Source organism: Artemia sp. Qi Xiang Cuo, chromosome 2 (genome assembly GCF_049724085.1).
Source record: "Artemia sp. Qi Xiang Cuo chromosome 2, ASM4972408v1, whole genome shotgun sequence".
Classification (NCBI taxonomy): domain Eukaryota; kingdom Metazoa; phylum Arthropoda; class Branchiopoda; order Anostraca; family Artemiidae; genus Artemia; species Artemia sp. Qi Xiang Cuo.
This window is the reverse complement of record NC_142795.1, coordinates 30,053,481-30,076,912: the sequence shown is the minus strand read 5'-3', so window position 1 is coordinate 30,076,912 and position 23,432 is coordinate 30,053,481. Positions and strand designations below refer to the sequence as shown.

The 23,432-nt window shown below is 37.6% G+C and overlaps 1 protein-coding gene and 1 pseudogene across 1 annotated transcript in view; both read left to right on the top strand.

Moving 5' to 3' along the window:
* The window catches only part of cnk (connector enhancer of ksr), a 122,894-nt gene that overhangs the window by 84,891 nt on the left and 14,571 nt on the right, over positions 1–23,432 (top strand). The window contains exons 14-15 of the mRNA XM_089100439.1: positions 141–369; positions 19,804–20,652. Of these exons, the coding sequence (XP_088956565.1) occupies positions 141–369; positions 19,804–20,652 (1,078 nt within the window). The remainder of the gene's footprint in view (positions 1–140; positions 370–19,803; positions 20,653–23,432) is intronic.
* On the top strand, positions 17,254–18,792 carry LOC148955121 (putative ATP-dependent RNA helicase DDX5 pseudogene; annotated as a pseudogene).

Genomic DNA, 23,432 nt, shown 5'->3' with positions numbered 1-23,432 from the left:
ACGTTAGTGTTTCCTTATTTGTGATATTTTGAATTCTAAAAATAGTTGTGTTGTTTTATTCCCCTGCAAACCAGGTTCTTAAAACCATTAAAATATTGTATGTTAATATCATTTCTATAAATTTTCTATTTCTGTTGTAGCCAGCTCATTTTTCTTTGCTTGCGAAAATCAAGAAGATTTGGATCGTTGGCTTGCAAGTTTACAATCTGCCTGTTCTCAAATCAGCGCTGGGAGTTCACCCATTCCGAAAAGGGATTGCTATTACAGTGAAACTGATGATGATTCGATTACAGAAGGGGAAAGAGAGGCGAAATCCCCTTCGCCTCGGAAAAAAATTCTTGGAATCACGCTTTCTCCGTCTATATCAAGGTATCAATTAAAGAACTATACCCCCGACAGAATAGTTTCATAATACAGGATCATTAGGAAACATCGAATGACGTCATAGTCTGAAATTATATCTGCGAGGGCCAAAGGCTCGAGTAATGGAGTGGATGATGGAAAGCATGGAAATCTGGTTTCTCGCTAGCCAAAGGGCTCGCAGCCCTTTTACTATGTGATAGATAGTTAGGTGGAATTAAAATAAAAAGTACGTTCATATTGCCATCTAGTGCTAATATTCAGAGCGAAATTAACAATGAAAAAGTGGGTATATTTTTACATATCCCATAGAAGACACGTCATGAATAGCGAAACATTTTTATCTGAAAATATTAGCAAAACTACATTGAAAGCCCCCACTGGGTCCCTGATTAGCTTTGTTCTTTTTTTTTCACATTAAGACATGTTTACTTTCGTATTTTATTATTAATAAACATTGGAGGGTACTGGGGCTCAGGTAATGAAGTATAATTATGGTGCAGGGTAATTGCTACAAAAATATATATGGACCATGAACTGTGTCAAAGTGCCCTAAGTTCTTAAAGTATTCCTAAATGCTTAGAATGCTTAGACAGTCTATTACGTTTTAATAGGACAGAACACGAACTGTTGTGCTAGACATATGCCTGTAACTAAATATAGTAAGAGATGCCCAACTATTTCAAACTTCTTGTTACTATATCTACCTTAAGTTTTTCAACAGTCACGTATCCTATCCAACTGATCCTAACTCCCTCGGATGTTATCTTCCTTGAAAAATGACAAATTTCACTTAACCGTTGGTTAGTTGAAATGGTTCGGCTGACTTGGAATAATAAACATTGACGACTTCTACTTAATTGTAAAAAAGAAGGGTCCTACTCTAATCAGTCAATAACATCGATATAACGTCATTATCCTCGCCAATCTTGCTAATTTTTTTATAATCCGGATTTGTCTGATACGTTTTGTTGTCGCAAACCTTTTAATATGTGAGTCAATATTTGTCTTATAGTAACGACGATCAGTAGCTTCAACACGCTAAAGACTTGCCAATCGCAATTTCTTTTTCTTGTCTAAATATATTTGGCTGGTTAAACGAATTTGCTGGGCTCGACCTGCTTGAGGTCGTAAAATTGCATTAGGGGGTGTCGTAATTTTGTACAATATTGTTCATAAATCTCTATGACAGTGTGGACAATTTACCTCCTCCCCCCCCTCCCTCATATCTTGGCTTATGTCTTATAGTAACGACGATAAGGTCCCTCTGGCTGCATTAAGAAGATATTCCACAACTCATCATCGCAAGAAGCATTAGGAGCTAAGCATTAGAATTATCTTCAATACGGGTTTATTGCCTTTTTTAGTCTAAAAAGCCTATCTCGTTTTTTTCACTAAGAAGATTTCTAATTAACGTTATATATTTAATGTCAAAAAGATAAAAGTTTTATTTTTGAAACGCTAAATATATATGCATGTGTTGTTTGTTTTTTTAGGGGGGGGGGGGCGTTTGTACGTGACTCACTGATGCTTCGGCGCAGTTAAAAATTAGATGGCATATTGTTTATATGTAAGTTTTAAATTTTTTAAATTTCCAGTGTTTAACGCTTCTCGAAGTAAAGTAAAAAAAATAAAGTACTTGAAATAAAGTAAAAAATAAGTCAAGATAAAGATTATAGTCAAGATTTTAGGTATCAGTTGCTGGTGCATTACCTAAGTCTTTTTCCTTAAGAAGGGTAGTGTATGAGTATAGCAGCCTTTTGATTTTTTCTTTTTTCTGTATTTCTTAAGAGGAAACAAAACAAAAACTCAAAAGATGGGTGTAATATTTCTAACAAGACCGTGGAAAAAAATTCGAATGTTTTGGCTATATATCCAAAAGCCTTTATCAACGAGAAAAAACATATTAAAAAAAAAAACAAAAAACAAAGATAACACCACAAACGCTATAATAAAGAGAAAGACGGAAAGAAAACTCGCGTTTAAATAAAATCTAAAATCATGTAACAAGGCACAAGGCCAGGATGTCTGCTATTGTAAACGAATATGTAAACGCTACGAAGTGGTTCCATCTTCAAGAGAAGATGAAAAAGTAGCAAAAAAGGAGAAGGGAAACGAGTAATTAATTAGGATCAACTTTTAGAGGATTTTTAAAGTACCCAAAAGATTTTAATCACTTTTTAAATCAGGTAGCCTAATCTGTTCTAATCCTGACTGTTTGTGATTCCAATGTTAAAGGCGATCCCATAGTTTTAGAATGGTGTTATTTTCAGACAGCATGTATTTGCACAATTAGTCAGATATAAATTAAATTCTAAGATAGGTTAAAGATGGGAAAACGATTATGGGTATTTAATAATGATAATTGGTGCGCTGGATTTAGGATCCTTTGTCCGAGAGGACGAGGGTTCGAATCCTAGTGTACCCAAATATTTGGTTTGGGACGGGGATCGGTGGCGTGACTCTGTAAGCTGAGCCAGAGTCGATCCATCTTTAAATGAGTACCTGGAGAAATCTGGGGAAGGTAAACAGGAAGGGTGTGCGAAAGCACAAGATGGTTAACCCCAAACCCCCCATTGCACTTCTTGGCTGAAGGGCCAAGAAACGGAGATCAGCACCGCCGGTAGGGACTGTGAAGTCCAATGCCATATTCTTTACTTTTTTTCTGATAAGGATAATAAAATCTAAAAAAAAATTGTTTCATATGAATGTAAAAGGGACGTCAAATCGTAAAACAGACATGAACTACCATCAATATGAAAGGGTTCTTCCTCAATCCAGGTCTCTACGCTAAAGTTTATGTATGTATTACAATCTGTTGAGAATAAATGTGGTCATTGAGGTAGACTTGCTTTATGCAGTAAAATTTGTTAAGTATTTTCGAAGTTTAAAAGGTAAATTTTAACGCCTGCAATTACTATTCACGCTATATTTTTTACATTCTAAGAAGCTTCCACAATAGTACAGGCTAAAGTTAGGTGGGAAGAGTAGAGGAACTAGGAGGGGCAAGGGGTCAGCCCCACATGTATATTTGTCGTATTTTCCATTTGTCTTCAATGTTGATCTGTACTTTAGTCAGGCGAAACTTTTTTCTTTATATAATTTTCTGTTAGTTTTCAATTCGTTAGGGTTAGTAAATCATGGGCTGCACAATTTTGAAAGTGATGGCGTTTCGGAGCGCTCAAATAGCCGCCTTGGCGTCTTCGAAGTATAGCTTGATTTGTGAATTTCTCGTAGTTTTTCTGCTGTGAGGGAGCGTATAATCGAAAATTTGACTGTCCTAGTTTTCATTAGTGCACTAACGATGGCATTAAAGTACGCAAAAGCTGACTTATACGAACTGAATTCATCTCGTCTGGCTGTGGCGCCATCTATATTCGTTAACTTACGGCTCATTCGACTGTTGAGAAGGCCGCCAGATGCCACTACAAGTCAATAGCGATCCAACCGTAGCCACAGAGGGAAAAGAGGAGGCCAGAGAAATAAAAATTGTGCTATCCCTGTTCTCGTTTCTAACACGAGAGCGAGGTCTCTCAGAACGGCAAGGCAACATATTCTGACAGTATTTAAATGCATCCCTCCTAGTGATATCCCTCCTACGTTCCGTCCGTGGTATGATGACCCAGTATCGTTGCTGTCAAGTACCCTACCTCCCCTACCACCTGAGATTTTCGTGACGAAGTGCATACTGCCCAATATCCTAGTATGTAATACCCAATCGCTAAACAACAAAACCGACGAACTTGAAGTAGTTCTCAAACAGACGAGTTCCCCCATTGCTGTGATCACAAAATGTTGGGTTATTAACGATGAAACCGGGCATATCAAAGGGTACAATTGTTTTTTTAATACGAGACGCGACCGAGGGATTAACCGACGAGGCGGCGGGGTCGGCCTGTGCTCTCGGGAAGACTTACCTTGTAAATTACTAAGTCAGCCCAGTGACTCATGCCATGAAGTAATATGGGTTGAATGCAAACCAAAGCGCTTATCAAAGCGATATTCGTGCTTGGTTGTAGCCGCAGTTTACTATCCCGAGAGTGCAAAGAACAGGAAAGAACTGATCTAGTATATCCAAAACTGTACTGATGACCTACGCCGCAAACATGCAGCGCCTGCTTTTGTAATCGCTGGCGATTTCAATCAGACTAATAAGGCATGAGTCCCCAGCATGCTTGACCTCAAGGAAGTTGTCTCAATCCTAACGCAAGTCAATGGTAGTATATAAGACCTTATTTTCACAAACATTCCCGATTATTACGAAGTACACTGCTCTCTCGGTCCGTTGCATAACTCTGACCATAACACACTTCTTTGGAAGGCCAAAGTTGGCCTTCCAGCACCACGTAAAGTAAAAATTGCCACTCGACCTATGACTAAAGAGGCAATTCGTTCCTTCGGACAGTGGATTTGGACGTTTGACTTTGACGAGATTTACTCTTTGACAGATATCGACCACAAAGTTGATACTTTCAACTCTTTGCTGTTATGTAAATATCATGAACATTTCCCATAAGAAAAAAACTGTTAGTGACACTGACAAACCTTGGGTAACACCAGATCTCAAGATGCTTATCTTAACTCGCTGCCAGTTACATCGTAGTGGTGATATTGTTCAGGCAAACAAACTTCGTAACCGCATTGTTAAACTGTTACTAGCAGCGCAGAAACGGTACGTTCATGACGAAGTCTCGCCTCTCCTTCAAGGTGAGCCCCGCAAGTGGCACTCTGAAGTCAAGCGTCTTACCGGTAAACGTTACCACCAGTGATGTTAAGATACAGAAAGATGACAGAACGCTGATAAAATCAGCTGAAGTGAACGCCTTTTCGCTTCAATCTGTACTAACCACCCGTCCTTCACCGAAGCCGAAATCGAAGCCCTCATTGCTGACGTCTCTTAAGATACAATCGTTGAGGTATCCGAGTTCTCGGTGTATAAAGAACTTCAAAAGTTGAAAAGCAACTGTGTTTCTTATCTAGGAGAATTGCCAGCTAAACTTTTAAGAGAATATTTTATTTTTATAGCAAAACCACTTATCAGTGATCAATCAGTCGTTTAAAGAGCACAAATTCCCTAGTGCTTGGAAAAAAGCCTACGTGCGCGTCTTACCCAAAGTCAAAGAGCCGAAATCCTTTGATCAGCTTCGTCCGATTTCTATTACGCCTAATATGGCTAAAGTGATCGAATCCTTTATTTTTAGAGAGCTCCTAGCCCAAGTTTGGCCAGCCCTTGATCCGTTTCAGTACGGCTGCTTGAAAGGGTAGTACGACGCATTATCTAGTACGTCTCTACCACCTGATTACCGAGTGGTTGGACAAAGGCAGTAGCCTCGTTGACCTGCTTTTCGTCAATTATTGTAAGGCATTTGACTTTATCCGCCATTATACAGCAGAAAATAACCCCAAAAAGATGGGCGATAGGAAGCATATTTTGCTCTTAGTTGTTGACTCTCTGCGTAACCGCTACCAGTGTGTCTATGCCCTCTTCCCAAGTGACCTAAACTCTGAGTGGGGTGAACTGACGTGTGGCACGCCGCAAGGCACTAAGCTGGCAGCTCTTTTGTTTTTAGCGGTAATCAACAACATTATCCTCGAGTTTAAAGACAGATTCAAATACCTGGACGATATCTCCCTACTTCTGAAATACCTTGCTGAAAAGTCAGATGTGTATCCCCAGTTTAGCAGTGAGATCAGTAAATCCTTTCTCGAGCAGTGTAGCATTAATGACCTCCAGCTTAATGTGAATAAAACAAAAGTTATGAGGTTTAACCCGCTCAAGCGTGACCTCTCATGCCCGGATCCGTGGTACCCTACTGCCTCAACCTCAGTGATTTTCAGGGTTACTTTCAGTGTCGACTGTTCATTTAGCGCGCACATCGCCGGTCTGGTGAAAAAAGGTAGCTGCGTACTACGATCTCTAATTACCTTGCGCCGACTGGGTTTCTCACAAAGTCAGCTGAAGACGGTTTACGTCACATATGTGTGCCCTATCCTAGAATTTGTGTGTCCTGTGTGGGGCCCTCAGGCTCATAATATTGACCACCTAAGTGAAGATCTGGTGGCCATTCATAAACGGTCAGTGAAAGTGATACTAGGCCTCAAATACAACTTTTATGAGGCTGCCCTTAGTACCTTACGACTGCCAACGTTGCGTGATTGGCGCTTGCAGTTGATGTGCAATTTTGGGCAGTCCCTTCTTTCGTCCCAGAAGCACCGTTCGTTGCTTCCCCCACCTTCGCCTATCACCGCCAACACCCGCCATAAAAACCAACTGGTGCCGCCAAAGTGTTAAACAACCCGTCATAGCAATTCATTTGTGCCTTTTTTTTTTGTCAGTTATTTAAACGGCCAGTGACCAGTTTTATGCAATGTACTAAACAGCGCCATTTAGTCACATTTTCGGCCACGGCTACGATAGTTGATTATAAAATAAATAAGTCTAAATAAACAATAATACGATTGTGGTTGAAGCGCACCATCGGGTGGTAGCACGCCCTTAGAAAGGGATCGACCCTTACGATAAGCTGGATGGCTCTCCAGCTTACAGTATTTGGTCTAATACTAATACTTAGCGTGAAGAGCGAGGTGTTGGGGAGGGGGAGACCGTCTTCAAACACGTAGTAATTTCTGTTTGTTTTAAGTTTTAATGTTGCTCCTTACTTTCAGTTTAAAAAAATTCCTGTTTTTTTTTAATAGTGTTAAAAACCAAGGCTGAAATAAGTATGCAAAAAAGGAAAAAGGCTTGGACAGAAATACTAGGCACCTTTTTTCTCCTTGTCTTTTGTCCAAGTGTACTTGCTTACTCTATAAGCTCTCGGGGATGTTAAAAGGGGTGATTAGCCTATTCTACAATCAGCTTTGCTTAAAATTGAGAATATAAGCACTTGATACTTCTGCCAAGCTTTGTCCATAAGCAAAACTTGGGAAAGACAAAGATGTTTCAAACTAAGTCCTACTTAAAATTCAGTAAGTGAAATGGATGTGGATGATTTTTATACCTGGCCACAGTTTGCCCCCCTTCCCCAACTGAAATTTTGAGTCTTCAAAAATCCTATCAAACCCAAGATAGACCCGCATAATTCAAGCATCCACAGAAAAGGACCATTTTTTAGTATACCTGTCTTTTTGGTACTATATTGCTCATTTTTTGGTAAATATTGAGCAGTTCATATTATTGACCTATGAATAAAGTAAACATACCACTCGATGCCTTTTCTTATGTTCTTTCCAAATATACTAATTGCTTTTGGCGTAAATTCACTTTACTCCCAACCCCTTGGGTACATACTTACTCATTAGGGGGGGGGCTTGTAAAGTTCAATTCCGACGCAAAAGAATGTTAAATTTGGATTCAGGATGCAATTAAGACTATAGAGGTAAGTTTGAACTTTACCCTCACCCCCACCCTAATTATTATTATTATTATTTATTTTTAACCCACACTATACAGAGGTACAATACGTGGAGTATCACGAGGAAAAACACAAAAAAATGCGACACAAGACAATATATAAATCAAAAATTACCAAATTACAGTGTAACACATAATAATTTAAAAGAAACGAGAGCAAAAAAGAAATAACGTGAAAGGAGGGTGAAAAGAGGAAAAGAGAAAAAAAAAAAAAATGACAACTTGCAGAGTCTAATAAGCTGTCATTAATATTATCATTATTTGATTTTTACTCACTCTTTACAAATCTAAATTGTAGAATGACCAAACAGAGAAAAACAAATAAACAAATAAAAGAAAAATAACTTACGACTGAAAAAACCTGATAAGGTGATGGTGCGGAGAAAAACGGATACAAGCGGTATTTGAAAGTTTTCTGTGTAGTGCCTCCAGTTTTTCAGTAATATTAGGAACAAGAAATGTATTAATAATTACCCGGTTTTTGGTCCAAGGTGGAAGAAACAACAAAAATTTATAAAATCTAAAATAATTAATCCGGATTCTTTATAACTCATTTTTCTTCAGAAGGAGAAAAATTCCAAAAGCAAAAAGAATTGAATGGTCACAAAAACTTGAGTAGAGCTTGGCTAACGCGAGTTTATTATATTTACCTCTATTGGCAAGAATCTTAGCATATCCTAATTTAATTTTCATATTAATATCTGAGACTGTGCGCTGGCGCAAGCTCCGAAGACTATTAGTAATAGAAATACCGAGCCATCGAAGAGAATCTACGAGAGGGATAGTAAAGCCACTAAAGCGAAGGGAAGTACTAGAAATATTATTAAAAGAAAGAAATTTACATTTATCTACATTAAGAGAAAGGCCTATGTCTGAAAAAGAAGTAGCAACACGAGAAACCATGTTAGATAAACAGTTTTAGTACGGCTTATAAGAAGCAGATCATCAGCGTAAGCCAGGTAGGAAACATCAGAAAAACCGGAGAGATAGGTAGCCGAAATCTTTGCCAGAACTCCTGAAATACACAAATTAAAAAGGGTCGGAGATAAAACTCCACCTTGCCTTAAACCTCTTTTCAATTTAAGATTAGATGCAGGCACAGATTTCAGCCGAAGAAAAGAATTAGAGTACCAGTACCGAAGAAGCAAAATAACCGATAGATTGACACCGTAACCACGAAGAGCAGAAAAAAGCTGACTATGACATACTATCAAAAGCTTTTGATAGATCTAAAGTACAAAGATATATACTCCTTCCCTTAGAAGAATTTTCAAGGAGCAAAGAAGATAATACACGATGTGCGTGTTGACAACCTACTCCGGGCTTAAATCCAAACTGGTTATCTCTCTCAAGCATATTATTAGTCACAAAAGGTATTAAAACATGCTCAAGAACTTTACTAAAAGTGCAAGAGACAGTAATAGGTCGTTAAGAAGAGCAAATAAAAGGAGAATTCCCCTTCTTTAAAATTGAAGAGACAGTACCACACAAAAAACTCTCCGGTACACTAGAAGTACAAATACACATCTGGAGAAGTAGGTGTATATGGTTAATAAGGGGGAGCAATCTAATAAAAGGTGAAATCTAGATATACCATCATTATCAACATTATCTGATTTAAGTTTCTGAATTGCTTCAATTACGGATGAAAGAGAAATAGGAACACAGAGACGCTGAGATAGAGGGGTACTAAAAATAGCAGAAAGAGAATGAGAATACAAAGAATGCACATGGTAATTAACATTAGAAAAAATAGACGAGTAATGGTCATGCCAAGCAGATGCAGGAGGACAATCACTATTTGGTACATCACTTCTAATCGACTCAGAATTAATAACTTTTCGCCATTCTCTCTTTGACACTGGAAAATCCATACCACGATAACGCATAGACTTAAGATATTTTTTATATTCCCTGCGGGTCTTACGCTTAAGGTCAGAAACAATACCACAGGGCGGTCTATCACATTCATTGCTCAACTTTTAACCAAAACTTAGCTTTATTTTTCAAATTTTTAAATTAGGATCTAAAGACCAAATAGGTTTTTGCGTACCACGTCTAACACGTTGCAGCGGCACTGCAACTGTCTCGGTATCTTTTAAACATTTAATTATTTGATTATAATAGCAATCCAGGTCCTTTTTGCAATTCCCGTGTATAGAGCTCTGAAGCAGATGATAGGGAACTCGTATAGCAGACAGCAGCCTTGTTAGTGTAAACACATAAAGAGGAACATCAGCTTTCTTCCAATTACTTTTTTCAAACCATTTTGAAGACTGGGGTACTTTGCAGAAACTTGCAGGGTTTAAATTCAGTGTAAGAGTAAGTGAGATAGGGAGATAGTCTAAGTCTTGTTCTTCAGCATGTACAAGCACTATTGATGTAGTAATACTATGTGAGCAAATAATGTGATAAATATTGCTCTTACTGCCTGAATGGTGAATATAAGAATACGGATGAGTTTTGGGTATAATTTGATAAGATGGAAGGTAATCTAACAACGAATCACTTCTCACTGATGAGTTGTTTATATCCGTATTGAGGTCACCAATGATCATATAATCTAGAGAAATAAAAAGAATTTTTCCACTAGAAACTTCAACGTGTTACAGGCCTTAGCAAATCTAGCCATCGATCTAGAGGAACGGTCATCATAAGGCAGATAAGAATTAATGAAAACTATAGTGCCCATACGAACAGCCAAAAAAAACTCATCTGAGTAAAAAATCACCGGCGAAACCAAATTAGGATTGTGCTTAAAAACACAAGCTAGTCCGCCGGATGGCCGGCCTCTTGTGGCTCTGGCAGTAGTAAAAAACACATCATGATGAAGGCTACGACGCAAAACGTTAATGCTAGAGTCTGTAAGAAGATGCTCCTGTAAACAAACCAAATCAAAATCATAGTAGAACTCATCAATAACGAAATTCTTATCCTTTGTACCATTAATATTAAACGATATTATTGAAAACTCCAAAGTCATTGCAAAAAGTGGGAGCGCGACATTAGTTCCTTAGATATAGGGCAGGACAAGCTATAAGAAGTATGATTTTTACCACAGTTAGCACACTTGGGAGCAGCACTACAAGGACTATCCTTAGTAGAAATATGAGGGCCAGCACATCTGGCACATTTCGGGACATTGCTGGTGCAAGCACTTTGAAAGTGATCGTATGATCGGCATTTGAAGCAGCATTTAGGTATTTCTTTAAATACGTGATTTCGAAAAAATTCATATCCCACTTTAATTCCTTCTTTGAAATAAGCAGACTGAGTGAAGGAGTCTTCAAATTCTAGCTTGACTGACATAGTCTGGCCCAGTCGATTTGCACTTATTATACCTTGCAGTCTTTTAATAACTGAAAGGTCAACATCAACTGGGAAACCTCTGAGAATCCCAAAAAAGCGCTTGGATCGTACTTTAACTGTTGCTCCGCTAATAAAGTTCTGAACGGATGTACAAAAATCTTCAGTTGCAGATTTATCAATATTGACATACCATCTGTCTTTAACAGGTTTCACACTACAAATTAATTCATGCCCAGCTATTTGATCGAGAATAGATTTGCGTTTAATCGTATCAGACAGATCTGAAGGCACTTTAGAAACAATAACTGTCGTATGAGTGTCAATTGCTGGGGTAGGTTTCGGAAGTTGAGGAAAATTCAACTGATAATTGTCAAGTTTCCCTGACATTTCAATAACCACTTGTTGTAGCTCATTAAACTTAGAGAGTAAAGAAGTATAAGCATTTGCAGGGAGACATGGCACCTCTGTAGGTCGCTTTATCACAAACGTAGGTGCAAAAGTGTCACTACTGTCAAGAGATCTCAATAGAGAAATAATGTCACTAAAATGATTAGAAAGTGCATTGTCCCCCTTACGTACTGGGCAATCCGATTCAGGTGCACCTATTTACCACAGTAAACTTTTAGCTTCTTTGACTGAATTCACGTCAAAAAACTCCATACCATGTCTTTTAATAATATCCTCCTCAATTCCGCTAAGCAAATTGCTTTGAATAAAATTCAGAACAGGAGAATATACAAGTTCAGGCATTTCGTCGGAGCTTTTCATGGCTATCGCACTCACCACAAATTAAAAAGTCTCAATATTAATTCAGGAAAAAATACTGAGTTAATAAATATCGAATATAGGTCAAACTAAAAACACAGTAGATTCCACTTTATAATCCTCTTAAAGTTAATCTTTTTAACTCAGGTCATCAACTAATTTGGAATAAATTATGACCTCACCAAAATAAATCCAGACAGGAATAATATCCAATTCAATTTTGATGTTACCTCACTGAACTCTGAAACGAAACTGGATGTGCAAATGTATACCCTGAATTGGTATATTTGGGTGAGTTGAAGTGAACTTGACCCAAAAAACGATTATTATATTCCGAAAGAGCATATGAAAAGGCATCAAGTGGTATGTTCACTTTATTCATAGATCAAAAATATGAACTGCTCAATATTTGCCCATTTTTCATTGTCATTTTCTTTTGGCTCGAATATTTTTTGCCCTGGATTCATTTCTGAAAGTGTCATTCACCTAACTCAACTGCTTTCCAAGATAGCAAGAAGTGTCTAAAGTCTAAAGTAAAAATTTGGCCTACCCCATATTTTCCTAATTTACCCTTTTATATCATTTTCGTAGTATGGGTCCCATCCAAAGCAAATTCTTGGACCCCTGGCTGGTAAGATAAGATGCTTATCATAGTCAGTGGCATAGCGCTGCCTAAGTAAACAACGATGTTGGCACAATGTATTATTATTTTTTTGTTTTCTTTTTCCATACCAGGGCACTTCAAATCGAAGGAGTTGGCTTAGAAACTTCGAAAAGGACTCATTTGATTTCAAATTGGAGTCGCTAGTGCCCTTTTTAATAGTCGAAAGTGCCTAGAGGGCAACTAGCCCCCCCCACTCGAATCATTCCCCCAAACACGTCCAATCAAAATTTTAAGATAGCCATTTCGTTCAGCGTAGTTGATTTCTTTAGACCAGGGCACTTCGTATCTACTTCGTATCGAAGTAGAAACTTCGAAAAGGCCTCATTCAATTTGAAACTGGAGGGGATTGTGCCCTTTTTAATAGTCGAAAGTGATTGGAAGGCAACTAACATCCCATCCATACCCACCGTTTCCCGAAACACATCCAATCAAAATTTTGAGATAGCCATTTTGTTCAGCGTAGTTGATTTCCAGATAGAAAATATGTTTTTGAGGAGGTCACTCCCCCACAACCCTCAAGGCCAGGGTTGTAAATTATGCCCTGGGTGCATATAAGGTTTTTATAGAAGGCGTTCTCGTAGAAACTTGAAAAAAGGCTCATTCGATTGGAAATTCAAGGGCTAGTGCCCTTTTTAATAGTAAAAAGTGATTGGAGGGCAACTAACCTCCCTCTCACGCCGATCTTTTCCTCAAACACATCCAATCAAAATTTTTAGATGGCCATTTTATTCAACGTAGTTTGAAGTTCCAGAAATTAGGTCTTTGAAGATGACAACCCCCCACAGCCCTCAGGGCAAGGGTTGTAAATTATGCCCTGGGGGCATATAAGGTTTTTATAGAACTCGTTGTCATAGAAACTTCAAAAAGGGCTCATTTAATTGGAAATTGAAATGGTTAGTGCCCTTTTTAATAGTCAAAAGTGATCAGATAGTAATACCCTTTCCACACCCATCATTTCCCCAAAAACATCCAATCAAAATTTTGAGACAGCTATTTTGTTCCACGCAGTTTAAAGTTCAGGAAATTATACCTTTGAGCAGGACACTCCCCCCACAGTCTTCAGGGGCAAGGGGTTATAAGTTATGCCCTGGGGGCATATAAGGTTTTATTGAATTCTTTGTCGTAGAAACTTGAAAAAGTGCTCAATCGATTGGAAATTCAAAGGGCTAGTACCCTTTTTAATAGTCAAAAGCTAATTAAGGTCAACTAGCCTCTCTCTCACACCCACCATTTACCCAAACCTATCGAATCAATGTATTTAGATAGCTATTTGCTTCGATGCAGCTGAAGGTTTTAGAAATTAGGTGTTTAAGGATGGCAACCCATTCCCCCACATCCCTCAGGGCAAGGGTTGTAAGTTGTGCCCTGGGGGTATATAAGGTTTTTATTGAGTGTTGTCGTAGAAACTTAAAAAGGGCTCATTCAATTGTGAATTGAAAGGGCTAGTGCCTTTTTTAATAGTTGAAAGTGATTGGAGAGCGGCTAACACCCCTCTCACGCCCACTATTTTCCCAAACACATCCAATCAAAATTTTGAGATATCCATTTTCTTAAACGTAGTTGAAATTTTGGAAATTAGGTCTTTTGGGATGATAACCCCCTCAGAGCCCTCAGTGCAAGGGTTGTAAGTTATGGCCTGGGGGCATATAAGGTTTATGTAGAAAACTGTTGTAGAAATTGCAGAAAGGACTCGTTTGATTGGAGTTGCCCTTTTTAATAGTCAAAAATGAGTCGAGAGTAATTAACCCCCCTCTCACGCCCAGCCTTTCCCCAAAAACATTCAATCAAAGTTTAGAGATAGCCATTTTGTTCAACGTAGTTGAAAGTTCTGGAAATTATGAAGGATGACAAGAACTCCATTAAACAAAAAATGAGCAGAAATAACAGCAAATAATCAACCAAGTGTGAAACTACCACAAATCAGTATCGATAAATAAATGAAACCGAAAACGAACAGAAATTATAATAAATAACCGAGTCAAACTCAAAATGAACAGAAATTAACATTAGTTGGGCTCAAAACCCCTATGCCTTCCGAAGGCCAGAACATAATTTGCACTTTACTGAAAAAAATATAAATGTTTTTACTTTTATAACTTTAATAAATGAAATAATATTAATATTTTTATTACTGAATATCAGTATATGTATATTAAACTGACAATGCACATTCATTTGTATTTATTTTCAGTAAAGTGCAAATTATGTCCTGGCTTTGGGAAGGCATGGGGGTTTTGAGCCCAACTTATGTTAATTTCTGTTCATGTTGAGTTTGACTCGGTTATTTTTTGTAATTTCTGTTCGTTTTGGGTTTCATTTATTTATCGATGTTGATTTGTGGTAGTTTCAAGCTTGGTAGATTATTTGATTTTATTTTTGCTCATTTTTGTTTAATGGAGTTCTTTACTTTTCTTTGAAAAACTTATTTTGTGGATAAAGTTTTTTAATTAATTTCCTAAAAAATGGCTATCACAAGTAGATATGGGTCATTCACGCTTTAATATGGTACACAGGCCTAAGGTTTTTGCAGAATTTTATCAGTTTGAGATTAGACTTTAGTAGGTTTATTTTGGTTGTTGCTTCTACATCGCCTTACTTCATGTTTCATACTCACTTTTCCATATCCATGAAGAACAGTTGTGCCCAACAGCTTTCAACTTCTTTCTATAAGACTTGATTTGAATTTTCACTGTTTTTTCACTGTTTATCTATGCTTTGATCTACTTCTTGGTAAATGATTGAAAAAACAAAAAAGACGCCTGTGGGACGGCCCAGGCATAGATAACAGAGATCATACCGGCTAGCTGTTCTATCTTTTGCCCTTAATTAGTTGAATTTTTTATTTCGCTTAATACTTTTTCTATCATCATTTCATAAAATTGTGCAAAAAAGGGCGCAAAGCGCAAATAATGGGCAAAAAGAGTGCAAATCCGGTCCATGGTGTGAAAGAGTGCAATGAAAAAAGAGTGCATTTCACACGAAAAGTGTGCAAGTTGGCAACCCTATGCGCGTGCTCGTAGCTTCAGTCGGCATCCAGCCGTGAGAACGAGAACATCTGCTCGCTACCCGTTTTCACGATATTCAAATTTAAAATGTGCGCTGCAATTTCAAATCCCGCCAGTTGTGAAGTGCGGTCCGTAATACGGTATTTGTTAGCAAAAACCGATAGAAATTCATCGGCAACTATGCGAAGTGTTTGGCAACGACGTAATGAATGAAAGTTCAGTGCGAAAATGGTGTATCCGGTTTAAAAGTGGCCGAACCAACGTGCATGATGAAGAGAGGAGTGGACGCCCGAGCATTGTGACAGACGATCCTCTCGCCAAAGTTGATGAGAAGATTCGTGAAAACCGTCGCTTCACTATAACGGAGCTTTCCCTTTGCTTCCCACAAGTTTCACGGACTTTGTTGTTTGAAATTGTGACTCACAAGCTTGGATACCACATTTGTGCAAGATGGGTGACAAAAATGCTTATAGACCTCCATAAACGTCAGTAAACGGGAGCAGCCTTAAAATTTCTTGATGCCTACCCCACACATGGTGATTCTTTACTGGATCGAATCGTAACGGGTGACGAGACGTGGATGAAGCACGTCAATTGCGAGACAAAATTGCAGTCCATGGAGTGGGGGCACACAAGTTCCCCCCAAAAAACAAAAAAAAAAGTTTGCAAACCTTGTCAGCGAGGAAGATTGTGGTTACTGTTTTTTGGGATAGGAAGGGTTTGCTGCATATTGACTTTCTCGAGCGTGGTGCAACAATCAACTCTGATCGGTACTGCCAAACGTTGCGCAAGCTTAGAAGAGCAGTGCAAAACAAGCGCTGAGGGAAGTTATTGTCAAAAATTTTGGTTTTTCGTGACAATGCTCGACCACACACGGCAAATCGTACTGCAGAACTTCTTGACTCACTCAAATGGGAGATTTTCCCACAACCACCCTACAGTTCTGACCTAGCACCGAGTGATTTTCCTTTCATATATTTTTTGCCGTTACCCCTTATCTTCTTCTTATTTAAAATATTTGGGATAAACTTTCTTCCATCAAAAATGCTTTTGGTCAACCACTTTGCTCAGAGGCATCACGTTAATACGTTTTTTTCAATTAATATCACGTCATAGGCATCATATTATTCCGTAATATTCTTTTCTTTTAATAACGTTAAAGCATGTTATTTTTTTCTTGTTTATATTTTTTTCTGTTTTACCTTCTCTTTTTCATATTGAAAGAATCTGGAATAAATTCTCTTCCAGCCGTAATTCTGATGAACCAGGTTTCTCAGAGGCATCATGTTATTATGTTTTTTAAATAATATTACTTCATGGGTATCATTTTATTACGTAATATTCTATTCTTTTTAATAATAGTACATGTTTTTTGTTCTTGTATGCTGCTGTTTCACCTTTTCTTCTTCGTATTTGAAGAATCTGGGATGAAATCTCTTTCTCCTGAAGCTCCTTTGATGAATCAGTTTGCTCAGATGCATCACATTATTACGTCATATATTTTCAGGAAGTTTTTTTGGGGAAAAAGGCTTAGAATTCAGACTAAAATAATTGTTTTGTAAAATCAACAAAGTGCAAAACAATCTTACCACAATGGGGGTCACTAATGCTTCATATGCTGGTAATGGAATGGTAGAGTGATCCTTGTGCAACGTTTTGGTTGTTACTGTTCTGATTTTGCAGAAATGCAATATCCCATCGTATTTTAAAACTTTTAAACAAACATATTGTATAACAAAATGTCGTCCAAGTATTTTAATCAAAGCTACAGCAGAAGACAAGGTGGTAGTGCAAGAGGATACTACTCCCGTTCCAGTGAGTCTCGTAATAGACGGTTTGAAGATTGTGAAAATTCCGGCGTAACTTCTTTCAAGTCAAGACAGAGAGAAGGTAGCTCAGAATCATATCAAAAACATGTGTATGCTCCGCATCCTGATATCCTGAAGAGATCTAATGAAGAGATAGAGTGTTACCGTGCTTCCAATGAGATTTTAATAGAAGGAAAAGATGTGCCTCGTCCAATTACGTCATTTAAGGAAGCTGGATTTCCTGATTGTTTACAGAATCAATTGGTGTCACAAGGGTTTGATAGCCCAACTCCAATTCAAGCTCAGGGATGGCCCATCGCTTTATCTGGTAGAAATATGGTGGGTGTGGCGTCAACAGGATCAGGAAAAACGTTGGCGTATGTACTACCATCTATTGTTCATATTAAACATAAGCCAAAAGAGGCAAGGGGGAATGGACCCATAGTCTTGATTTTGGCCCCAACTAGAGAATTAGCTCAGCAGATCAAGGTTGTGGCTGACGCATTTAGAGAATCATCTCGCATTAGAAGTGCTTGTGTCTTTGGAGGTTCTTCTAAGTGGCCTCAGTTGAGAGATTTAGAACAAGGAGCTGAGCTCTGCGTAGCTACACCTGGAAGAATAAATGACTTCTTAGCAGCAAGAAAAACAAACCTCAGGCGGTGTACTTATCTCGTTCTGGACGAAGCAGATAGAATGCTTGATATGGGTTTTGAACCTCAAATTAGAAAAATTTTTCAACAAGTCAGACAGGACTGTCAAATTCTTCTGTGGTCTGCCACTTGGCCGAAGGAAGTTAGACGTTTAGCCAAAGACTTTGTCGGTGAACATATTATGTTGAACGTTGGGTCAACGAATCTCTCGGCCAGCCATAATATTACGCAGATCGTCGATATCTGCAAGGAAGATGAGAAAGCCAGCAAGCTGCATTTATGTCTCTTAAAAGAGCAGCAGAAAAAGACGATAATTTTCGTAGAAACTAAAAAGAAGGTAGAATATATTGCCAAAACAATTTACAGAGCCGGGCATAATGTCGGTGCCATCCATGGGGACAAAATACAAGAGGAACGAGATAGGGCTCTCAATGCTTTTAGGAGCGGTAGGAGAAATATATTGGTGGCAACAAATGTTGCCGCTCGCGGTCTTGACGTGGACGGCGTAGAAATTGTGATTAACTACGACTACCCCCGTAATAATGAAGATTATATACACAGGATAGGAAGAACGGGAAGGTCTAACCAAACTGGTACTGCTTACACATTCTTCACAGAAAAGGATAGAAGCAAAGCAAATGACTTAATCAGAGTCCTTTCTGAAGCGAATCAGGTGGTAAATCCTGAATTGCAGGAAATGGCAAAGAATGACACCAAAACAGGCTGCAATAAATTTAACTATTGCAATGGGTTTGGAAGAAGAGGTGGAGTTTGGGGGCGTAATGACTACCGAAATTATCCTGCTTTCAGACGATGGTAAACCTGACTTCTTGCAAGACAAAAATAAAAGCATGAGACAGGCAATCGAAGTCCCACTTGATTTTTTTAGTATATTTATAAATTAAATGTAAACACATGTTTTTTGTATTAATATGCAAAATTTGTTTCATAGCTTGACTTTTACTTCCTTTTGTACTTGTTAAAGCACATGTATAAAAACTCTAACTCAGAGTAAGTTCCATACTCAGGGGCAAGACTGTAATGAAAAAATGTTATAGGGCCATTTTATAGGTAGTAAGCATTTCCCTACATACTGCTCTTGGGAGCACCATGAGAAGGTTCCTCACTAGGTAGAGAAGAAAATGTTAGAAGTGACTAATAAATTGCTGTGTTTGTTTTTTGTTTTTTTTTCGTCATACCAGTGAAAAGCCTCAACAGAGAATGTTGCTTATGCTTTTTCCAATTCTTTAATTCTTCAGCATATTCCACTTTTAAAGCTGATTCTGAGATTGGAGTAGCCTACAATAATTAGTTCGCACAAAGTCTGCGGGAGAATTAGGATCATTTTTACTCGTAAAATGGCTAATTCCATAGCTCAAATTATAGACGTAACAGCTTTTCATTTCTTAAAACGAACAGGGTTCAACAGGTTTAAGACGTTTTTTTTACATTTCTTTTTTTTTGGGTATGTGTGTTAATTTCTGATTTCATCCCATTTCATGGCACACTAAGACTCTTTATTCACAATTCCCAAAATATTCATGAAAATTTTCATTTCCAAAGGCTTTAAATGGTCTTCAAACGATGCAAATTAATTTCACTAGTTGTTTAATTATTAGGTTTTTTTTTTTCATTGAATCATTCCAATATTGAGTGCTTGTTGATAGACTTCGTGTGTTCTGTTTCGGGCATCAGCAATATTTGCTTCTCAAATCGGATTTTATTGCTGTTTTTCAGAGTCATTTTTCATTTTGCCGGTAGCTCTTTTATATGAAGCTTTTCCCTATCGCTTTTTTATTATTATTTCAAACTCTTGTACTTTTTTTTTTAGGAAAAGTCGAACTCCACCTGGTTTACCCCCAAGTACAGGTGCAACTGGTTTAAGTTTTTTTGCCTCTAAAGCAAATCCTGAAAAAGTAACTTCGGCAAGTCTTGACAGAAAATATTTGCGTTTTTTAAGCCACGAAGAAATGCCCATCCCGACGCCACAGTATAGAAGTTATCGTAAGCTTAGTGCGGACACAAAACGAGAATTGCCAAAACTAAACCAAAAGCCTACTGTTCCTCTTAAACCGACACGAATGGCTAAAAGCGAATCTCCTCCTGTAAGGCCCCCCACAATTGCCGAACGAAGGATGGGATCAGAACCACGTGGTAGAGTTCTCACAGAACCATTGCGTTTGAATATCAAAAGATCACCTGATCGGTCTCCCCAAAGAAGTAATGTGTCTTCAAGGAGATCAAGCTTCGACCAGTCAAGAAGGTCTAGCGTGGATTCACCACTCTCGCCTACACACGACGAGTATATTGGTGGCTCGCCTGAGAAAAACTGGATGAATTCACTGAGAAAAAACAAACCCCCCGTACCTCCAAAATGTCAAAGCCCCGATGGAAGTAAGTTGAAAAGTGCCGCAACTTATCAGAGCGTGAAATTGCCTCTTACTCCAGATATGCATTTGGCTTTTGAAATGACTTTAGGTTCAAAGAAATCCGAAAAGAATAAATTCTTGGGATTAGTTTCACCTAAATTTGGGAGAAAGGTGTCGTCTGTACCAGATACTCCTGGGAAACTTCAAAGAGGATTCTTCAACGACTCTAAGGAATTCAAAAAGAAGAAAGAATCCGAAAATTATGAAAATTTGTTAATGATGTCGAGTGCCGAGAATCGGTCAGATCGAAGGTAAACAATCATCTTTTAATTGTTTTCTGCGTTTACATTTAAATCGAACTGTTTTTTGCTTCGGAAACTCGGTATAATATCGAGTTCAGAATCTAAATCTCGTAATTCTGTTGTCTATGTTTGCCTCATGAACAGTAGTTTTATTTGCGTGTGGGTATGTAGATTCCATGATAACTGGGGTTTGTGTCACATCGGAGCATTGATCGTTTTTCATGCCTTTTTCATGGCAAGGCTGTCGAAAATGGAAAGAGCAATTCCTCGAGGCTCAAGCACGAAAAACCCCAATGAGGTTTTTTTCTCCTGTTTGTGATTGTGGGAATTTACATTGCAAAACTTTATTTATGGACGTAACCAACACATTTTTTTATTTATGGTTTTTTTTTCTGGTGAATAGTCGCAACCAAAAGAGTTGTCTCAATGTTCATGGAATCAAATATAGGCATGTTCTGCAGCTTAACTCTTCTAGAACCTTAGAATCTAGGGCAAACATTGACAATTGTAAGATTTTCATGTGGATCTATATAAAATAGTTTTTGCTATATTTTTTTTTTTTTTTTAAAGAAATAATTCTTAGACTTGGTAAAAATATTTATGTCAGTTTATATGAAAATTCATACGAGGATTGAAAAATTCTGGGATCATATGTTCTCTGATTTAAGTTCAATTTCAAAAGTTGTCTGTCAACTGAGTTTTATACAAGTTTAAATTATTTAAGATGGGGTCCTCTTAGCTTGTTGTTTGAACATGCAGAAATTATAAAACTAGGTTATGAAAATTATCTAAATCACTTAAACTCTTCCAAGTATAATGATGGAGAGGAAAGTTTCTGGGGCAAGTCTACAAGGAAAATTTTCCATGGGGTTTGGGGTGGGGGATATTCTGGCATGATCTGAAAAATAATTGGATTTTATATAAAATAAAAGTTTTTTTTTGGCTGAAACAAAGGAGCAACATTACAATTTAAAATGAGCAGAAAATGTTCCGTATATGAGGGGTGCTGCCCCTTCCTCAACTCTCACTCTTTACGGTAAAGTTTGACTTTGGTCACAATTCTTTAAGAAAGACTGCGCAAACACAAATGCCGTTGAAATTGAATGAGAAGTGGTAAACAGCGAGGGCTGAGGAAGGGGCAGCCCCGTCATATACGGAATAATTGCTGTTCGTTTTAAGTTTTTATGTTGCTCCTTACTTTCACTTGAAAAAAATGTTTTTTTATTTAATAAAAACAAATGATAGAGGCTGGATTATAATTTGAGCATAATATTCAGTATTTTTAGAAAGATGTTCAGCCATCCGATTTTTTGTAGTTTTGCTTTTTGTGTGCCCGGCAAGCATGTTTTAAGTAACTTCAACTAGGGAAGTAACTTCAATTTTAGGCTATTTTGTTATTGTTATCAAACAGTGGTAAGGAGCGCCCCGGCTCAATAGTAACCGAAAATCTAAAAAAGGAATTTTGATACTAATAGACAAATCGAAAGAATCACATGTTTATGCTGATTTCAAATATATCAGTTTCATCAAGTTTAGTAATACCCATCAAAAGCTACGCGCCTGTAAAAATTTGCCTTTTTTCAACAACTTTCAAAGGATGAAACATCCTCTAAAAGTCATATAATATGAATGAAAATTACACCATCAGATTCAGCGTCTCACAGAACCTTACTGTATAGGTTTCAAGCTCCTATCTGCAAATATAAAGAAATTTTGTATTTTCTTGCCAGAAGAAAGATCATGGATGCGTGTTTGTTTATTTGTTTGTTTGTTTTTTTTTTTTTTTTTTTTTTTTTTGTTTTTTTTTTCCAGGGGTGATCGTATTTACCCATTGGTCCTAGAATATCGTGGGAGGGCTCATTCGAAAGGAAATTAAAAGTTCTAGTGCCCTTTTTAAGTGACCAAAACAATGGAGGGCAACTAGGCCCCTTCCCACGGTCATTTTTCCCTAAGTCACCCGATCAAAATTTGGAGATAGTCATTTTGTTCAGCATGGTCGAAAAATATAATAACTATGTCTTTGAGGATGACTTAATCCCTCACATTCTCCGGGGAAGGTCTGCAAGTTATGAACTTTGCCCAATATTTACATATAGCCTAGTATTGGTTATTGGGAAGTATACAGACGTTTTCAGGGAAATTTTTTTCTGGCAGTGGGGGGGGGGGCGGGGGTTATGTGGGAGGATCTTTCCATGGAAGAAGTTTTCATGGGGGGAAGGACATTGCTATGAAGGAGGTGCCCGATTTCCCAGCGTTATTTAAAAAAACGATCAGAAATTTAATAAAAAAACACAAGTTTTCAACTGAAAACTTTTCAACATCAAAAGTTAAAACGAACAAAAACTATTACGTATATGATTGGGATCGCTCCCTAGTCAATACCTCGCTCTTTACGCTTAAGTTTTTTTAGTACTTTTATACGAACTATTTATTCTAATTAACGGCCTTTGCGATTAAGGGGTCATTCTTAAAGAATTGGAAAAAAATCGAACTTTAGCGTAAAGATCGAGGTATTGACTAGGGGGGTGAATCTTCTATGTAATAAAAATATACCAATATAGAAGTTTGTTACGTAAGTTAATTCGTAAGTTACGTATAGTTATTACTAATAATAACGTTCGTAAATAAAATTAAACAACTTTCGAGAAAGCTATATAGCCAAAAAAAAAAAAAAAAATGTAAATTTGGTTTTAATTATTCATGTAGCCAAAATCAAAACCTGCATTAATTTAAAAACCTTAAGAAATTAAAATAAAAAAAAAAACAAGTTCTTTTAACTGAAAGTAAGA